At 63.1% G+C, this 15,748-nt stretch overlaps 1 protein-coding gene across 1 annotated transcript; it reads right to left on the bottom strand.

Moving 5' to 3' along the window:
- Positions 1–258: 258 nt before the first annotated feature.
- On the bottom strand, positions 259–4,948 carry AOC1 (amine oxidase copper containing 1). Its single transcript, XM_052809430.1, is given in 6 exon segments — positions 259–667; positions 797–929; positions 1,536–1,824; positions 2,114–2,790; positions 2,792–3,680; positions 4,898–4,948. Coding segments are annotated over 5 exon segments (2,256 nt in total). The 5' UTR covers positions 3,670–3,680; positions 4,898–4,948; the 3' UTR covers positions 259–388.
- Between the last annotated feature and the right edge of the window lie 10,800 nt (positions 4,949–15,748).

The raw sequence follows: 15,748 nt of genomic DNA, 5'->3' as shown, positions 1-15,748 counted from the left end.
GGGAGGGAAGGGACGGGGGCACCCTCCCGTGGGGCGTGGGGGGGGCGACGCCAGCACCCATCCCACGTGGGCCGCAGCCCCAGAGGGGTGCAAAGGCCAGGGGAAGGGTGCAGGGTGGGGGGGGGAGCAACCTTGAACGGTGGCATAATTAAATATTGCAACAGCCGATCGGCAGGGCAGGGCGCTCCCCGTGTCCGTGCCGGCTCCGGTGCCCGTGGCGGTGCCAGGGCTGCCCCACGGCCCAGGCAGAGACGGGGCTGGAGGAGGTGGCATTGTCTTTACTGAGCCTGGGACGCGGCACGGCACGGCCCACGCCTCGGCGTCCCCACGGCCACCCCTGTCCTCCCCGGCACAGGGTGCCCGGCGTCCCCGCCGGCCCCGGGGCAGGTCACTCCTGCCGGTAGGTGCCGTTGTAGGTGAAGGGCCCCGGGGCGACGCAGGGGCCGGGGCTGGCGGGCGTCCAGCGCTGGATCTCCAGCTGGGAGAAGGTGGGGGGGTCCAGCGGCCGGACGATGACGGGGCTGCGCGAGGCCACCGAGGGGTCCTCGTCGAAGAAGTTGAAGGGGCGCAGGAAGAAGCCGACGGCGTTGCCGGGGGTGGCCGTGTTGGGGATGTCCTCGGCGTGCGGCACGTGCAGGAAGCCGACGGTCACCCAGGCCACCAGGTCCTGCGCGGAGGGGACCGCGGCCGTCAGTGGGGCACGCGGCGCGGCGGACCCCGCCACGAGCGCCGGCGGCTCCTGGCAGCCCCCCCTGCCCGGCTCCGTCCCCGCCGCCCCGTGACGCCGAGCTGTCACCTGGTCCTCGATGGTCTCGTTGTTGCGGAGGAAGCCCTCGAAGCTGACCAGGGGCTCCCAGGGGTCGTTCTGGGCGTAGATGCTGCTGCTGGTGGGCTCGTTCTCGTGGTGCCGCGTCACGGCCAGGTGATACCTGCGAGGGACAGGGGCAGGATCAGGCCCGTTGCCGGGGGCAAGGAGCAGACCCACGTTGTGTGGGTGCCGGGGCGGGGGGAGGACCCATCTCCCACCCCTGCCCGGGCTCCCCCAGCTGTGCCACATGCTGCCCAGCCACGCAGCGAGGGGTCCTGGACGGCTCCCCAGCTCGGGGGGGGGGGGGGCTCGGCGTGGCAGTCTGCACCGGTGAGGCCACCGGCTGCATCCTTGCTGTACCAGGCTGGGGGGGGCCGGGGTCCCCCTCAGCCGGGGTGCTCACATCTGGGACCTCGGTGCCCCTTGGGCAGATGCCACCGCCTGCTCCCGGTGCCACGGAAGGAACGGGGGGGTCTCTCTGGGGGTCACCCGGCAGCCAGGGATGGCGGTGGCCGTGACCGTGACCGGCTCAGCCTGCAGAGGGGCTGCCGGGGTGGGGACAGGGAGCCGAGGGCACGAGGTGCCGCCGGGGAAGGTCCCCGGGCCGTGACCACGGCGGCCGGGCAACGCTCGGGGCTCGGCACACAGTCAGCGGGGCTGGCCGTGCCGGAGCCCACCGGGACCGGCAGGAGCCATGTTCTGGTGCTGCAGGGACCCCCCACCCCACCTGCCCCAGGAGATGCCGTTCTCCTCCTGCCAGCCGCGCGGCAGCACCCGCCCGGCGTGGGAGCTGTGCTGGATGCGGTAGCTGCGCGGGTGGCCCCAGCGGTTGCGCCGGTGCGGGTTGTAGAAGAGCAGGTAGCGCGGCAGCGCCTTGCCGAAGGGGAAGGCGGCCTGGCGCTCGCTGCGGCGGGGCTGCCGGTGCAGCCAGGGCTGCACCACGCGGGCGCCCGGGCTCCAGGGGTTGGAGATGTTCTCAAAGCGCACGTCCATCGTCTCGAAGCTGTTGCCGGTGCCTGCAAGCAGAGAGGCCGTGAGCGGCAGCGGAGCCCGGGGCGCACCGGCAGCCCACAGACGGCAGCCCGCCCGGCGGCCCTTTGCCCGGGGCACGGGGCTGGGACCCCCCAGCAACGCCACCCTGGGTGTGTGTGTGGGGGGGGTGTCATCTTCAGAGGGTCCGGGCGGCAACGGTGCCCTGGGGACGAGGCTCCCGAGCCCCTGGAACTCCATGTGGGGTCCGGTGCCACCTCCCAGCACCCTCCCCGGAGCCAGAGGGGCCGGCCGGGGGGCGGCGGGGGGCCGCACCTGCGATGTCCAGGTCCACCTTGTAGTGCACCAGGTGGGTGTGGAGGTTGCCCAGGACGTGGCTGTGGACGCGGCTGCCGTAGCGCCGGCCCTGCGGCGTGTAGAAGGTGGCGTGGATGAAGCCGGTGGCGTGGACCTTGGCCTCCATCACGCCGTTGGGGTAGAGGAGGAAGTCCCAGATGTAGTCGTAGTTGTAGACGGTGGAGGTGGTGCGCAGGACCAGCGCCTGCCCCTCCAGGCCGGCGTAGAAGTGGAACCCCCCCTGGAAGTCGCTGTCGAAGTGGCGGCGGAGCGGGACGCCGGTGGGCAGCTCGAAGATGCAGATGGCGTGGGAGAAGCGCACCGGCCCGTCGGCGTCGTAGAAGTGGTGGGCGTCCAGGTAGGTGGCCGTGTCGGGGCAGTCGATGCCGCGGGCCAGCTCGTAGGTGACGGAGCCCATGCCCCAGCCGGCGTCCATGTACTTGGTCTGCATGGCGGCCGGCGTGTGGCCCCCGTAGAAGGCGATGGCCTCCTGCACGCTCACCTCGTAGGCCAGGCGCTCCCCGTTGAAGCGCAGGTCGAAGAGCTGGAGGCCGGCGGAGGAGCGCAGGCGGAAAGCCAGGCTCCAGCCCCCGTACTCCAGCCGGTTGCCCCGCAGCCGGTACCCGCCGGCCCTGGGGCTCGCACACCTTGGCCCCGTGCACCTCGGTGGGGGTGCCGGTGGCGAAGCGCCCGCGGGGTTCATAGCTGGAGAAGAGCTGCTGGAACGGGGGCTCGGCCAGGCGGGCCACCGCCAGCGTCCCCCGCTCGTAGCGCTCGGCCAGCTCCTGCGGGCTGGAGAAGTACTGCCCGTTGTACCAGAGCCGCTGCACCGCCCAGCGCCGCGGGTCGGGGTCCCGGTGGTCCACCAGCACCTCCAGCCCCACCGGGTGCAGGAAGAAGCCCTCCACGAAGCGCTGCAGAATCAGCCAGCTGCGGCGCTCGCCGGACGCCAGCCCCCGCGGCGCGATGTCCGAGAAGGTCAGGCAGTGCCGGGAGCAGTTGTGGTACCAGAAGCCGGTGGAGTCGCGCAGCAGCCGGTAGAGCGGCTCCATCGCCTCCGCCAGCGTGCGGTGCAGCAGCTCGTACTCCAGCAGGGTCATGGGCCGGGCGGCGAAGGGGACGGCGCGGCCCCCCTTGAAGCGCAGCGGCCGGTAGGAGCTGGGCCGGGGCAGGGGTCCCACGGCGAATTCGGTGACGTTGGGCTCCGCCTGCGCCCCGAAGAAGACGACGGCCCGAGCCTGGCGCTGGGGCCGGGGGCCGCCCTGGTCCAGGTAGCGCAGGGCCAGCCGCTTTTTGGGGGGCAGCAGCTCCACCAGGAAGAGGGTGTTCTTGGCCAGGGGACCCCCGCGGCTCGGGGACAGCCCCAGCTCCGGGCGGCTCATCAGGAAGGTCCGCACGGCCCGCAGCTCCGCCGGAGTCAAGTCGGCGAAGATGGAGGCCTGGTCCGGGGGTGGTGCGGTGGGGTTGGGGCTGGGGCCGGAGCCGGCTGCGATGCCCAGCACGGCCAGCGCCCAGGCGAGCCGGAGCAGCCACATCCTTGGGGGACCTGGGGGCAGAGGGAGCGGGTCGGCCCCTCGGCCGCGTCCCTGCCTGCAGCCGGCCGTGACCGACGCTGTCCCCGGGGATGGGGAACAGCCGATCCCCCCTTTCTGCCGCAGCCTTCGGTGCAGACCTCTCACCCCGCGCTGCGCCGGCAGCCCCGGCCCTTCCTCGCGGCAATCACCAACAGCGCTGGCAAAACGTGGCACAGGCACCGTGGGATGACAACGGCACGTGCCATCCCGTCCCGCCCTGCGATGCGGCGCCAGCGAGGCAGGCAGCGCACCATGCCGTGCCGTGCCACGCCATGCCGTGCCGTGCCAGCTGTCCCGCGCCAGCGGAGCGTGAACCCTGTCGGGTGCTGAGCACCGGCCCCATGGTTGCTCCCCACCATCGGGGTGCTGGGGGTCCGGCCACCGGCACAGTCCTCCCAGCTGAGGGGTCCCTGCCGCCAGCCCAGCCTGGGGGGCTCTGCCGGAGGGCTGCGGGGTGCTAGAGGCGTCGGGCACATGCCGTGGGGGCTGTGCGGCCCCCTCTGACCCAGCCCAGCCTGGGGGGGGGATGCTGGCTCACCAGGCTGGGGGCCTTGTAGGGCAGGGAGGGGGCCCGCGCTGTGCGGGGACGGACGGCGGCTCTCCGCTCCTGCCGGCGGGACGGGGGCACAGGACCAAAACCCGGACGGTGCCCCCGCGCCACGCAGAGGGTCCCGCTGCGGGGCTGGGAGCCCGGCCGGCCGCCCCCGGAGCCCCCCCGTGTTGCCCCGGGGCTGCCCTGACACCCCAAAGCACCCGCACGCCGCGGCTGCCGGGTTCCGACCCGGAGCCGAGCACCCCACCGGGGCGGACGGGCCGGGACCCCCGGTGTCCCGGCTCCCCAAAAAGCAACCCACCCCCCCCACCCCTCCCCGCACCTTGCAGGCAGCTGCCGCCGGCCCTCAGCCCCCCCCCCCCCCCATCACCCTCCGCCCCCCACTCACCTGCCCACGCTCTGGAAACCTGCCTGCGCGGCGGCTGCCCGCTCTCTGCCCCGGCCCCGCCGCCCCGGGAGCGCTGACCCCCCCCCTTCCTCCGTTCCCCCCCCCGGGGCCAGCCCCTGTCCGAGCCCGCCCGGGGTCAAGGCTGCTGCCGGCGGGGCCCGTCCCCCCGCTCCGCCCCCCCCTCCCTTCCCCAAAGGGTCTCCCCCCCCCCCCGGGGATGCGACCCCCCCCCCTCCGCCGTCCCGCACCTCCGCGCTCCCGCCGCCGCTCGCCGCCGCGCTCCCGCCCGACACGCCCACGCGGGGGGGGCCGGGGAGGGGCCCCACGCGGGGGGGGGGGGGGCTGGAAGAGACCCCCAGAGCAAACACCCCCCCCTTCCCCGGGACCGGGTGGGCGTGCAACCCACGCACCGTGACAGCACACCCCCCCCCCCCGCCAAAAAAACCTCGGGGCACGCCCGGTCCCCCCCGCTCCCGTTGTCCCCCCCCCCGCGGGTTAATGAACACCCGGGGCCACGCAAGCTCCGTCCCCGTGGCCGCCCGGTCGTTACCCCCCCCCCCCCCGCACCGGGGGTTTCCGCTTTTTATGGCCTCGCTGCGATCAAACTCCAGGGACGAGGCGAGATAACGGGCGGGACAAACCCACGCGAGACCGTGGCCGCGCAGAGGGGCCGGGGGGGGGCGGGGGAGCTCCGGAGGTGCTCCCCCGCCCCGCAGCCCCCCCCGGCCCAAAAAGCACAGAAGCCCCCCCCCCGGGTGCCTCCCCTCTGTGGATCATCAAGTCTCTGTCCTGCGTGGGATGTGGGTCAGCCAGACCCACCCCCCCGCCCCATCCCAGTGCCCCAGTACAGATCCCCGGAGCTGGGATCGGGTGCTGTGGGAGACCCTGGAAACCTGGACTGTGCGTGTGTGTGTCCCCCCCCCCCCAACCCAAACCCCGGTGGGGCCGTGGGGGTGGGACGAGGCGAAGGCCGGGGCTGGGGAGGGGTGAGCTCTGCCCCGAGGAACCTCCACGCCCGCCATTCCCCCAGGAATGCCGCTGTTTCCGACCCCGCGCCCTGCAAAACTAAATATTTGGGCGTTGGAGATATTTCCTGTTCTACGGCTACAAACCCCGGGATGCAAACCGTCCCTTGCCGGCCCGTATTTAGGTTTGCTCAAGGCAGCGGCGGTTGGGCGCTGCCTTCAATAAGCAAAAACGTTCCCCCAGCACCTGCTGCCGCCGGGCGATTTCGGCGCTGACGCCCCGGCTCGGGCGCTTTTGTGACCTCCCGGAGCGATGGGGCCGCTGGCTGCCATCGACTGCCCGTCCCTTCCCTGCCACCTTCCCCATGGAGATTTCCACCCTCCCGGGGCACGTCCGGGGATGCTCGGCGGAGTCGGATCCCACCGGGACACGCTTTGGTGCCGGCACGGAGCACCCGCTCCCCGGGATGGTCCCCACGGGGCTGTTGGTGGCCGCGTCCATCCCAGGGTCCTGCTAGTCCCTGCAGGAATGCTCGCAGCGGGGGGATCCATCCTGGAGCAGACTCTGAGCTGGGAAGAGCCGTGGGGGATTCGGCCGGACGCCTGCAGCCCCCACCTGTGGAGAGTGCGGCGGGAGCACCAGAGAAGGCAGCGGTTCGGTTCGGCACACGAGCTGCCGTGGGGCTTTATGCCGGCAGGGAAAGCCGGTGGCTGTGCCAGGATTACTGCCCTAAAGACCCACGGCTCAGCAGGGAAAGCTGTCACGTCGAGATAATCCGTCATGGAGAAAGGCCGGTTGGCCGGCACCGCCGGGGCTGCCAGACCGCCGGGCCCACCACGTGCCCGCCGCATGCTCTGCTGCCGCACCGTGTGCCACCCGTCCTGCCCTCCCCGAGCCCGGCTGCTTCTCCGGGGGCGATGGGTGCCGTGGGCAGGACCGAGCTCCGAGCACGGCACAAACACGCGGCTCCGGCAAACCCCTCGGCTTTGGGGTGATTCGCCTGCCTGTGGGGAGCGAAGGCGCAGGAGTTGGGTTCCTCTTCCCCCCCCCGGCCCTTTCTCTCTGCCGAAGGGAGACGGGGGACGAGCCGGGGGAGGGCAGCCGGAGCCACGGCCGTGCTGCGCGGCTTTGGCCCCCCCTCACCGCGGACCCGCAGGCCCCGCTGCCCCACCACCACCGGCCAGGCTGGGGTCCGTTTGCCCCCTTTGCCCACCTCTGCTCGGGGCGGTTGGGGGGGGGGGGCAGCTGGCAGCCGCCATGTCCCCAGGGTGGGCCCCCCCCCCCACCCGTGACTGTCCCTCTGGGCGCTGGACGGGGAGGTCTCCCAGCGGGAGGGGGTGCCTGGGGGGGCCGGGGGTCTCCCCAAGGCCTGGGGCGGGGGTGAGGGGGGGGGGCACAACCCCACGGCGATGCCCCGGCTTGTTCCTCCCACGCCCCGTCCCCACGGCAACGCGTCCCGCCCCCCCCCGTCCCCACGGCAACGCCTCCCCGCGCCACCTCCCACCCCCCTCCGTCCCGCGCGGTTCCCCATGGCAACGCCTCCCTTAGCCCCGCCCTCCCACGCCCCGCCCCTCCCCGGAGGCCACGCCCCCCGCGCCTCCATCACCATAGCGACCCCGCCCCGCCCCTCGGAGGGAGGCGGGGCGCGCAGGCGTCGCGAGGGCCGCCGCTCTATGGTCGGCTAGAGCGGCCGCTGTCGCTATGGCAACGCGGCCTAGCCGGGAGGACCGCCCCGCGGCGCCGGGGGCTGCCTTAAGCCCCGGCCCGGCCGCCCCTCTCCCCCTCCCGGGCCCTTCTCCGGCCGGCCCCGCCGGGGCGCTCCCCTTCCTCGGGCTGGAGCCCGGCCAAGTAGCGGCACCGCCGGCCCGGGCCCCTGCGGGGAGACGGCCGGGCCCTGCCGGGCGGGCGAGGCGCAGCAGGGTCTGTGCCGGGCGGGCGAGGCCGGCCTGCTGGCAGCCCCGCCAGCCTGCGGGAGGGGTGCTGAGGGCCCGGCCGGTACGGCCCGGCAGCCTCGGGAGCGTTCGCAGGGTCCGGAGACCCCGCTGAGGGCAGAGAGAGGGGTGGGGGCGGCTTGAAGTAGCGGGGAGGGGTGTGATGGCGGTCGGAGGAGCCAGGCGCGGGTTAAGTTGCTAGAAGTTAGAACCGGGAGTCTCCTCGCCCCCTGGACGAAGCCTTGGAAGGAGCCGTTTCAAATCTGCCCGTGCGTGTGGCCCAGTGGTTGTGCGGGAAGAGTCCCGGAGGACGTGCGCTGTCCTCCCTCCGCGTTAGCACCGTTATCACGTTATACAGGGCAGTTTCGTGGGGCCCTTTGTAGGATCGCCATAGCCACAGCCTTGAGGAAGGTCAGGGGTGTCTCTCAAGAAAACGTAGTGCGAGCCTAGCGAAGCTCGTGGTTTTGGGGGAGTAAGAGCTCATCTTCAAAAGCAAGAGCCCCAGAAGACAACATGGACGTGGCGGGCAGGCCAGGTGCCATCGCAGGTGACACAGGAGGGCACAAGGGCCTTTCAGAAGCAGAACAGTTTCACCAGGAGTGGATGCAGGGCGGCAAGCTGACTCAGTGCGTACGTGACAGTTCCCCAGTGGGAGTTTGAAGCGCATCTTGGCAGCGACAGAAGCTCTCCCTAAACCCGCTTGGCTGTTAAAAGCATCGTATTTGCCATTTTATTGGTAATACCGAGTCAAAGCTGTGGTCGTAGAGTGCTTTAGCGGCATTTTAAAATCTGAGATGCCGAGACAGTGATCCCTTGTGTGACCCTGATGTGCTCCCGGAGTACAGGAGTGTTTACTGTCACAGCTCCTGCAGAGCTGTACGCACCAGCTGCTGGGTTATAGACTCGGGCTCACTGAGGATTTGGAAAACTGTTCGAGTTTTAAAAGAAAAATTCCTCTGTTTCTATAAAAGGAAACCACACAAGGATGTCTGGAATCAAAGGAACCTTTGAAACAAAACTTCTGAGCGGGTGTTTATGTTTCGTAGCAGATTAAGTTATCAGCCACATGCAGAGTGTGGCGCAGGTGATAAATGGCTGTGGGAGAGTGAAGGCCGATGCTTCCTCTTGCCGGGCAACAACTGGGGCAGAGTTTGTGGCGTTGATGAGCCCGCTTCTGCCACAGGAGAGGCGATAGGAAAGCGAGTACCAAGGAAATGGCTGAGGTGGCCAGATAAACCCAATAGTTAAGCGGAGCTGCTCAAGCCTGTGGAGGTTAGACAGTCTGCTGCGGCGGGAGGGTCCTGCAGGTTTTATGCTGCTCTGCCCAGAAATGGGCTGCAGGGGAGGTTGCACAGAGCAGCAAATCGTATTTTACAGCACAGCTAATTAACTGTTCAGAGCCTCCGCACAAAAGTAGTACGAGCAGACACACGATGGGGTAGTCTGCGTCTTCAGCATCTCCTGGGTCAGCAGCGGGGCTGTAGGAAGAGTGTCTGAGCCCCCCCGTCGTGCTCCTACGCTGTCCCTCAGGAGCTCGCCCTCACCTTCGGGGCATGGCGGGCGTAGGCATGCTCTCCAGACGCTCACCTGCAGGAGCTTTTCCGTGCCGTGTTACAGTGTGTCCCAGCAGGGAAAGGAGGAGAGGATTCATCACTGTTGCACGTGCCAAGCTGTGTTATTTCTGTTCCTGAAGAGCACGGTGATGCCGTTATCACAACAGGGAGGGTGAACCAGGCAGACATCTCTCATTCTATTTTTTAAGGTGCCAATCTCAAAAGCTTCATGTTCGTAGGGGATGTGTGGTCTGGTGGTGGCAAGAATTGGAGAGATCCTCCCTGTGCTGGAGCCTGAGATAGACCTGGCCTTTGGGATAACCTGGTTCTCTGGAGGAGGTGGCAGCAGTTCTGCAGCCTCTGAAAGGCCATCCTTTTAAAGGAGGAGGCTGGAGACTTACTCACAGATACTCGCTTCTGCGTCATTATTAGCCTGCAGTGAGGTTCTCGCCTCTGAACACATTGCTCTCGACCCTGAGTTTTGAAATAAGGTCCTGCTTGCTTCACCTGGTGGCCCCTCTTCCTGTGCTGGAGAGGCAGTGAACAGGCAGGCGATCTTCCTCCGCCCTCTCCAGCCACTTGTGACTTAGCAGAGCTCCTTCACCTTCCTGACAACTTCTTCCCCGCAGCTGAAGCCTCTCAGCCTGCTGTTCCTTGCGTGGAAGCTGTTCCTCGCGTGGAAGCTGTTCCAGATGATCCCTTTTGGGAGAAGGGGCCCAGGAGTGCTTGCTCTGTGGAAGAATTGGGTGAGCGTGGAGTGAAATGGACGGTGCAGGGATGTTCTCTCTTGTTGTCCCTCTGCCTCAGGTGACTCCTGACATCTGTGTTGGTTTTTGACCTCCTCTCATTTTTTATGCCTTTGGCCTGTCTCATGGGCACATCCTGACTGCTGCTCGCCCATTAAGATGAGGCAGGGAGCAGTTGTACATTTCCTCAGGGTTTTGCCAGCTGCCTTAAGCGTGGCCGTGCACAGGGGCTCTGACAAAGTGATAAACCAAAGAAGAAATGTGCTGTGTGGCTTCCTGTGAAGATGCATGCCACCCTCTTCCCTTGTGGGAGAGCTCCCTGCAAAGAAAACGCTTGTGGATATCTCTGGAGACCGGCTTCATGTCAGCCAGCTGCCCCTGGGGCCTCTCGCCGGTGAGTCGGAGGCGGGTGCCATCGGCTGGTGACCGCTGGCTGGCAGCGTGCCTGCCTGTGCCCAGCAGTGGGCAGGTCCCATCCGAACGGCCACCTCCCAGAGCAGAGGGGTTTATCAGACGTGGCATTTCAAAATAAACCTCTGTGATACTTCTGTGGCCTTGAGCTGTCGTCCTGCATTCCTTTCACTATCGTGGTGAGGACTGCCGTCGGAGCAGGCCAGAGGGGAAAAATGTGTTTTGAAGATTTTAGTTGCAAAGGGGCTGGATTGTGGTGCACCTTGTGAAAAGCAAACACAAGGATTGGACATGTCTGGAAAGTTTCAAACGTGTTTCCACAACTCTGCTGTGTTTCTTGTGAGACCTTTTGCCATTGTATTTCTTAGCGGAAGACCTGTTTCTTGTTTATGAGAAAAAATTGTTTGCTGTCACCCCCCTCCAAAACTAAAGCGGCCTCCTGGAAACCTTGTACCCGCCAAGCAACAGAAATGAGGTTATTTGTCCTGTCTTACCAAACGTCTCTTGTTCCTAAACCATCCCTTTAAACTGATCCTCTCTAGACCCAAGAGGCGGCACTTCGCTCATGCTCGGCATGAAACCAGGTTGATTGTCCTTTGCCTTCATCACCTTGCTGTGTACATCAGGTGCTTTCAAAGCACGGAGGCGTGAAGCTGAGCTTTACCGTCTCCTTTAACGCCATCCTTTGGAGCCGATCCCTCTGCTCATGGTGCAGCGTGGTTGCTGCGGTTCTCAGCTCTCCCCCTTTGGAGGAGGGTTTGAGTTGCTCCAGCTGGTGCCTTCACACCAGATGCAGTTTTTTTTCCGCCTGTTCCATAACTGCAGTCAAAAACCTTGTAATCAAAAGAATAACAAAATGCGCAATGGCCCTGTAAACTCCCTCATCTCTTCTGCCAGCTGTTTCTTTCTTTTAAGAGAAAATCTTCCATTACTCAGGCCTTTTATGACTTTATGCTTCTTTTTGGGGCCTGGGTTCAGTGTTTCACCAAAGGGATGTTTCCTTTTAAGGCATAGAGGGCTGCTTTGGGAGGGGCAGCTACTAAATCACCCGAGCTGAGCAGCGCCCTGGCTGCTGGAGAAAACGGGATAAGCGGTTTTAAAAGCCCAACCTTCCTCTTCCCGCAAGCGCAGCTTTCGCCCTTTGGCTGCCCCAGGCTGTAGCATGTCAGTTTGCATCCGCAGCTCCTCCATTTTACAGCACAGACCATTGTCCCTGCTGCAGGATCAGTCCCACTCAACACTTGAGTACGGACACTGCTCAACCTGCCCCTTCTCTCTCTCTCCTTCAGGTGCAAAAAGGACCTGCAGAGCCTCCTGGTTGCTTCTCGGTAGCTTCTGGAGAGAACCTGTGTGCTCCAGACTGCCTCGGGCCCACCGCTGTCCCTGTCTGCAGCTATTGCGGATGTCCACCTCGGTTCCGTATGCTGGATTCGTGCCGCAGCTCCTTCCCACTGACAGACCATCCTGCGGGCTGTACTGACGAAACCTGGTGGTGCTGTCTCACTTCTGTAGTTTGTCACTAATGGAGTCCATGTCATCTGTGATGACCAGATTGTTTTATCGACTGAGTGTAGCTGGTTATCTCTGAGAGCAAAAGGGTGCTCTGCGGTTCCCAGGGGACACTGCCAGGCACCACTCTGGTCTGTCTTCAAGTTCAACTGAGCCTTCCCTTAGCTTTATCCACGCTGTTTTGGTAAAGTAGCGTTTGCAGCTGGAGAAACTCCATCAAGAATTTCAGAGGGAAATTTCTTTGTATGCAAATGAGATGGAGATTGAACCTTCATAACCCTCTGGCTGCTGTGAGTTTATCTGGCTCACTGAGGGGTTTTTGTTGCTGTGCCTTCTGTGCCTTTTTAGGGTCTTCTCTGAGTGTGACTGAATAGTCAAGACCTACTTCTTTCCAGCTGTCCAAGTGTGGGGATTTTTTCCTCCAGACTTTGCAGTCTCCAGAGCGAGCCTTTCTGCTTTTGCACAGGCCCTTCCATCTGACAAGGTGTCCTTGCAACATCAGCACTTGGCTGATGCATCACGATCTTGCCTGTGAGGCATCCTTTGCCAGTCCAACGGAGGGTCCCAGCTCTGCCTCGCAGCGCACGCTGACACCGAGCGGGCACCGTGGTGCAGCGGTGAGCCCGCATCATCTCCAGCGCGCTCCCGAGCGGGAGGAGGTGGCTTATCCGTGCGAGCACGTGGGTCTCATGCTCTGTGGCATCCCTCCAAGATGTGCCCTGTACTCCCTTATTGGTATTCACATAATGAAATCTGATCTTCTGGGGAAAACTAATTACACAAAGGCTAATTGAGATCTCGCCAGTGTGGGAGGCGGGGAAGTGTGATCTTTGGCCAAAAATACCCGACAGTTTTGAAACAACTGAGCTGTTTTTCATTCAATTGATCTATTTTTGTTGCTGATTGTGACACTGTCCTCCTCTTTTTCTTCTCTGGTACCCCACGTGAAGCGGGCACAAGGATCATATCCCTGTGAGAGACGTGATTTTCTCTGTCTCGAGAAGAGGGACTGGGTACCGCAGGCTTTGCCATCCCGTATGTCTTCTATACTGCTGTAGCCAGTCCCACGGAGCGTTGTCCCCTGTCACGGTGATGGAGGTGCTGCCTCCCTGCTGTGTGCACTGTGGTGGGAGCACAGGGAGGAGGAGATTTTGCGAGGGCTCTGGTCCAGAGGAGGCCACGAATATGATCAGAGGGCTGGAGCACCTCCCTGATGAGGGCAGGCTGGGAGAGTTGAGGTGGTTCAGCCTGGAGAAGAGAAGGCTCTGGGGAGAGCTTGTAGTGGCCTTCCAGTACTTCAAGGGGGCTTATAAGATTGGGAGGGAGTAGCTGGTATAGTGCTGTTTTGGGTTCAGTATGAGAAGAATGTTGATAACACTCTGATGTTTTCAGTTGTCGCTAAGTAGTGTTTATACTAAGTCAAGGATTTTTCAGCTTCTCATGCCCAGCCAGCAAGAAGGCTGGAGGGGCACAAGGAGTTGGGAGGGGACGCAGCCAGGGCAGCTGACCCAAACTGGCCAAAGGGGTATTCCATACCATGTGACGTCATGCCCAGTATATAAATTGGGGGGAGTTGGGCTGTGGGGGGGATCGCCATGCAGGGACTAACTGGACATCAGTCGGCGAGTGGTAAGCAATTGTGCATCACTTGTTTTGTATATTCCAATTCTTTTATTATTTTTATTGTCATTTTAGTATTGTTATTATTATCATTATTATTTCCTTCCTTTCCATTCTGTTAAACTGTTCTTATCTCAACCCACGAGTTTTACTTTTTTTTCCCCGATTCTCTCCCCATCCCACTGGGTGGGGGGGAAGTGAGTGAGTGGCTGTGTGGTGCTTAGTTGCTGACTGGGGTTAAACCACAACACAGTTTTAAACTGAAGGAGGGTAGATTTAGATCTGATGTAAGGAAGAAGTTCTTCACTGTGAGGGTGGCGAGGCACTGGAACAGGTTGCCCAGAGAAGTTGTGGATGGCCTCTCCCTGGAAGTGTTCAAGGCCAGGCTGGATGGGGCTTTGAGCAACCTGATATAGTGAAAGATGTCCCTGCCCATGGCAGGGGGGTTGGAACGATATGATCCTTAAGGTGCCTTCCAACCCAAACCATTCCAGGATTCTATGATTAACCCTGGCAATGCCAAAATAATACAAACGGGGCGCAATTTGTCATGAAAAATTTTGGGCTGATCGTGAAGACTGTTGTTGTTTGGGGTTTTTTCCCCCCCAGATCGGGAGACTCTTATACTGGGAAGTCCTAGTGGATACTGTTCCTGGGATGAGGTTGTGTTCTACAGAGAAACAGTGTTGGTGCTTCCAGCATCCCTGGGCACCAGCTGCCCTGGTAACTGGGTTTTCTTAGGGAAAGCTGGAAGCTGGCGGGGGGAAGGCCTCCCCTGCGTCTGCTGGCCCTCGGGGCAGCTCCCCTCCCTGTCTGGGTCTGGTGACAGAGGGCTGTGCGGTGTCCCCAGCAAACAGGAGGGGTGGTGCTGGGGAAAGCCAACGATGGAACTGGGGAAGTGTGTAACTGACTGCGATGGAACTGGGGAACTGCATAACCGACCGCAACGTCACTCTCCATCTTTGATCCCCTTTGGGCTTATTTGACCGATCTGGTTAGTTTTTGTGTAATGGCGGTTGCTTTGTACTGCAGCTGCTATAGGAACGGAGGTGCACGCCTCTGCTTGTTGCAGCTGCCTGGGGGAGATGCGGGATCCGCGAGAGCCCTGAGGATGCGAACCGACGTGCAGACACAAGGGTCGCGCGCCAGAGAGGGTCTGTGCATCGTCTGCTGTCTCAGAGTAAACATGAGCATCTCCTTTCCGAGGCAGGCCTCTGCTGCCGTCGCCCTGGTCCGTCCTGTGGTGGAGGCGAGCCTACCTCAGCGTCTGACAGAGCAGAGCAGCTCCGGCTCCTCCCTGAGCTCGGCAGCTTTACCTGCTCCGTCCCACTGACCTCCCGGAGACAGATTTCTCCTTCCAGCTGGCACCACTGCAGGCACCACCCTGGTGACGGTCTGATTTTTTCAGCTTATTAGAAAATTGGAGGAAATGTCCTTTCCAGACCGCAACCCCATCACCTGGAAGAGCCTGCAGGTCCTTCTGGGTGACAACCGCTCTGCAGAATGGCTGTCTAGAGGCCACTCGCTCCACGCGTACCACGTTATGCCTTTGGGCAAGCCGTGTCCAGCCTCTCCTCTTCCTTCAATACTTTATTCACAGTGAAGTAATTGCTGTAATTTTTAGCATTAAGGAAGCGTGGGCCCAGAAATCTGTGTCTTTAAGGGTATTAAGAGGATGATGGACACTCTTCAGTGTCTTAAATTCCCCTGACCCTTCCAGCTCTGGGCTCATTCCAGAAATATAATTGGGAAAATATCTCCCAGCCTCATGAATTCACTCTGAATGGCAAAGAAAGAAGAAAGTGCGTTTTGGACTTTTCATGATTTTTTGAGTCATAAAGCACGAACGAGCGTTCGTGTCCAAGTGAGCACCCCCTTCACGGTCCCGTGCTCCCCGGCCCCTCTGCGTGTGACCGGCTCTTGGCCTGGTTACCGGCGGCGCGAACCACGTGTACACCCGGCACGTTGCGGTATGGCGGCACAACTAGGGCATCCCAAAAAAGCCACCTGGGGCCGCGGCGTGTGTCACGTTTGGAGGTGGCACAGAAACCGGCGAGAGGGGAAGTTTCTGTGTAATAACTGGCATAAATCCCCAGCGGCCCCCCCCCCGAGCGCTGGCCTGGAAACGCTCCTGCCGTGCCGCTGCGGTGCTGAGCGCCGGCTTCTCCTGATCCGACTGCCCCAGTTCCTCCTGAAGCGTTCTCGCCCTGCCTAACAGCTCTGGAGCAGGGGGTCACGGGCAGATGGGGAGGCATGAGGCTGCCTGCAAAACCGAGGGGGGTTTGCTCCTTCTCGATGAGATCATATGAGTGTGAATGTTTGCAGTATGTCTCTTTATGCTTGATGAAATGCTTCTGGCTACT

The sequence above is a fragment of the Harpia harpyja genome, chromosome 1 (genome assembly GCF_026419915.1).
Source record: "Harpia harpyja isolate bHarHar1 chromosome 1, bHarHar1 primary haplotype, whole genome shotgun sequence".
Lineage (NCBI taxonomy): Eukaryota > Metazoa > Chordata > Aves > Accipitriformes > Accipitridae > Harpia > Harpia harpyja.
This window is presented reverse-complemented; position numbering and strand designations above follow the sequence as displayed.